Below are 4090 nucleotides of genomic sequence, written 5' to 3'. Positions count from 1 at the left end.
GAACCCCGTCTGGTGAAACCCAAAGTAAACGGATAAATAGCGGGAGGACCCACCACCCCGATGTTGAGGGGGGAGAGCCCAAACCATCGTGGTTATCAAGGCGGTGGTTATTTTTTTTTTTTTTAATGTTTTGGAGAGCAAAAGAATTGAAAAATATAAAAATGGAAAACGCTACTAAATAGGGTCAATACCTCGTCTTGCTACCCCTTTTTCGAGTCACGCCTAGTCCCCCCCCGCCCACAAATTCAAAACGAAATTGAATATTCCCCAATTCCACGGTCCAAACAGTGTGGAACACAACATTTGTGGGTCAATTCGACATCCAAAACTAAGGAAATCCCACATGAAATTGCTCAGCTCACCTTTGAAAATTCAATCCTCCAAAAAGGCGCAGATAGAAAAAAAATCATCACGATCACTCCAATCTCCCTCCGCCTTCAACGGTAATGCCAATACCTTTCCTCTCTCCGCCGCAACACCGCCCATAGGATCCTCTCTCGTTGGCATATATAAAGACTTGCATTTTTTAACCACTCTTCCACGCCCAAACACACATAAAAAAAAACTCCAAAAGCGCCCCGCCAGCCTCCATTGCCACTCCTCGCTTCACCTTCTCCCTCCACCTCCTCCTCCGCCGCCGCCGCCGCCCCCTCCGGCTCCTCCTCCGCCGCCGCCATGGACACCAGCATCGGAGCGCTCAGCTCATGCAAGCCCCCTGCAACGACGTCGGGTCGCCCCCCAACGGCGCCGCCGCGGCCATCCAGGGCTCGTCCCCCGGGCCCGCTGCGGTCGGCTCCCCCGACTCCACCATGGGCCGCCACATCGCCCGCCGGCTCGTCCAGATCGGCGTCACCGACGTCTTCTCCGTCCCCGGCGACTTCAACCTCACGCTCCTCGACCACCTCATCGCCGAGCCGGGGCTCAACCTCGTCGGCTGCTGCAACGAGCTCAACGCCGGGTACGCCGCCGACGGCTACGCCCGCGCCCGGGGCGTCGGGGCCTGCGTCGTGACGTTCACCGTCGGCGGGCTCAGCGTGCTCAACGCCATCGCCGGGGCGTACAGCGAGAACCTGCCGGTGGTCTGCATCGTGGGCGGGCCCAACTCCAACGACTACGGGACGAACAGGGTGCTTCACCATACCATCGGGTTGCCAGATTTCAGCCAGGAGCTTCGGTGTTTTCAGACTGTTACTTGCTTTCAGGTATCTCTTCGGTCTCCTTTTCATCTTTCCTTTTGCTGACACTAATATTTTATTCGGACCCGATCTTTGTCTGAAGAAAGTTGTATATGTTGACCAGAAAAATCGCTTCGAGGACTTTCTGGAAATAGTCATATTATAATGCTTGTCGTGATTTTGGATCACGTTATTTATGGTGGATCTGTCGTGTAAGATTATTATAATTAACTAATGGTATCTTAAGTAGTGTGGCATGGGACTCGAAGTTGGAGTTTTTGCTTGCAGAGATTGCAGTGATGGGGGTAAATATGTTGAGTGCAGATCGAACGAACTGATGTGTTGAGTGTTTCCTTTTCGCCTTTTTCCAGGCTGTGGTAAATAACTTGGAAGATGCACATGAACTGATCGATACTGCAATCTCGACTGCTCTGAAAGAAAGCAAGCCAGTTTACATAAGCATAGGCTGCAACTTGCCTGCCATACCTCACCCGACTTTCAGTCGCGAACCGGTTCCATTTGCACTCTCTCCCAAGTAATTTTTCATCTGTTCAGTCGATTGAGTCTGTTAGCTGTGTTAGCTTATGAATAGAGTGATGTGATTGATTAATTTTTGTTGACACAGATTGACTAATCAGATGGGATTAGAAGCTGCAGTAGAGGCAGCTGCAGAGTTCTTGAACAAGGCAGTAAAGCCGGTAATGGTGGGCGGCCCAAAACTCCGGGTTGCAAAGGCTTGTGAAGCCTTCGTAGAACTAGTTGATGCATGTGGCTGTGCTGTAGCTGTGATGCCATCGGCAAAGGGGCTCGTGCCCGAGCACCATCCCCACTTCCTTGGGACTTACTGGGGTGCGGTGAGCACTGCATTCTGCACCGAGATCGTGGAATCCGCAGATGCCTACTTATTTGCTGGGCCCATCTTCAATGACTACAGCTCCGTTGGTTATTCCCTCCTTCTCAAGAAGGAGAAGGCCATTATTTTGCAGCCTGATAGGGTTGTGATTGGAAATGGACCCGCTTTTGGTTGTGTTCTGATGAAGGATTTTCTTAAAGCACTCTCGAAGCGGGTCAAGCGGAATACCACTGCTTATGAGAATTATCACAGGATTTTTTTGTTCCGGAGGGCCATCCATTGAAGTGTGAACCCAAGGAGCCCTTGAGGGTGAATGTCCTCTTCGAGCACATACAGGACATGCTCTCTAGTGAATCAGCTGTGATTGCTGAGACTGGAGACTCTTGGTTCAACTGCCAGAAGCTAAAATTACCAAGAGGCTGCGGGTATGTGGGTGTAGTTGTATGGATTAGGTCCTTTATCTTTTAACCTTTTGATTACTTAAAGAAAAAAATCTGAAATTGTTTGAATGGGGGTCTACAGGTATGAGTTCCAAATGCAGTATGGATCCATTGGATGGTCTGTTGGTGCAACACTTGGGTATGCACAGGCAGTGCCAGAGAAGAGAGTCATTGCATGCATTGGAGATGGTAGCTTCCAGGTATGGAATGGTTTCTGATCTGTTATATTGCTAAGCATATTCGAAAGGACCATCATGAATGAGGTAGTTATGCATAGAGCTTCTGTCAAGAAGATATCACTGATTTTGCAAGCTCAACCTATGAACTTGCTAGTAATCCTGTTAAGAAATTTGCCTAAGTGAAGAGTTTTGCCACGCATTGACCTTGTTCATTCCCTTCCCTTTTTCTGCTAAATTTGATTTTATTGATCTTGTTGTGTTAATTGAATGTAAGAGATGAATAATGTAGAATTCGTGGATGATTTTTTCACTCTAGGTAACCGCCCAAGACGTGTCAACTATGCTGCGATGTGGGCAGAACACCATCATCTTCCTGATAAACAACGGTGGCTACACCATCGAAGTCGAGATCCATGATGGTCCCTACAATGTGATCAAGAACTGGAACTACACTGGCCTGGTGGAAGCAATTCACAATGGCGAGGGCAAGTGCTGGACAGCAAAAGTAAGCTGCTTGCATACGAGTTACAGTTACGATGATTTGCCAATAAAGAAATCCCCCCATTACAAAAAAAATTAAAATTGCTCCTGATTGCAGGTTTTCTACGAGGAGGAGCTTATCAAAGCGATAAAGACGGCGACAGGGCCCAAGAAGGATTGCTTGTGCTTCATAGAGGTGATAGTTCACAAGGACGACACTAGCAAAGAGCTTCTGGAATGGGGTTCCCGGGTTTCGGCCGCCAATAGTCGCCCTCCCAATCCTCAGTAGAAGCCTTGATTCTCATAAAAAACAGAGCATCTTCTCGAGTATTGTTGATACTCTGTGAAATGAAAATAATCTTTGTGAAAGGAAAACTGATGATCACATTATTCTGTAAAGGTCAATTTATATTACATTAGTAATCGGCAATAAATTAAGCGCTGGGTTTTAAAGATCATTTTACTCTTTATACTTCTAATACTACCCTCAAGTTGGAGCACATATATTAATCATGGCCAACTTGTTACGAATATGATCTATCCTTTCTTTACCTAGAGGCTTAGTAAAGACGTTTGCAAGTTGTTCACCAGTACAAATATGATTAGGAACCATCACTCCACTCTACAACTACTCTTGAACGAAATGACAGTCAATCGCAATCTGTTTTTTTTCTCTCTCATAAACACAAGGATATAAGCTATATGCATTGTTGTGTTATAGTTACACCATAGAGACATAGGAGCTAAATCTCTAAAGTCTAACTGAGTCAATAGTTGAATCCACACTAACCATGGCTCTATATTCTGACTCAGCACAGGAGTGAGAGACAACATTATACTTCATACTCTTCCATGACACTAGATTTCCTCCAACCAAGGTATAGTAGCCGGTGGTTGATCTCCTATCATCTAGAAAGCCTGACCAATTAGCATCAAAGAATCCTTCAACTCTGCCGTAGTTTT

The 4090-nt window shown here is 46.7% G+C and overlaps 1 protein-coding gene across 1 annotated transcript; it reads left to right on the top strand.

Annotated features, from left to right (window-relative positions):
- Positions 1 to 656: 656 nt before the first annotated feature.
- On the top strand, positions 657 to 3585 carry LOC104422950 (pyruvate decarboxylase 1). The gene is given in 8 exon segments (XM_010035437.2): positions 657 to 715; positions 718 to 1202; positions 1547 to 1710; positions 1801 to 2284; positions 2287 to 2453; positions 2551 to 2668; positions 2964 to 3152; positions 3246 to 3585. Coding segments are annotated over 8 exon segments (1818 nt in total). The 5' UTR covers positions 657 to 675; the 3' UTR covers positions 3417 to 3585.
- Positions 3586 to 4090: the final 505 nt, after the last annotated feature.

The sequence above is a fragment of the Eucalyptus grandis genome, chromosome 1, assembly GCF_016545825.1.
Source record: "Eucalyptus grandis isolate ANBG69807.140 chromosome 1, ASM1654582v1, whole genome shotgun sequence".
Classification (NCBI taxonomy): domain Eukaryota; kingdom Viridiplantae; phylum Streptophyta; class Magnoliopsida; order Myrtales; family Myrtaceae; genus Eucalyptus; species Eucalyptus grandis.
Note: the sequence above shows the minus strand (reverse complement) of the source record. Positions and strands in the feature narration are given on the sequence as shown.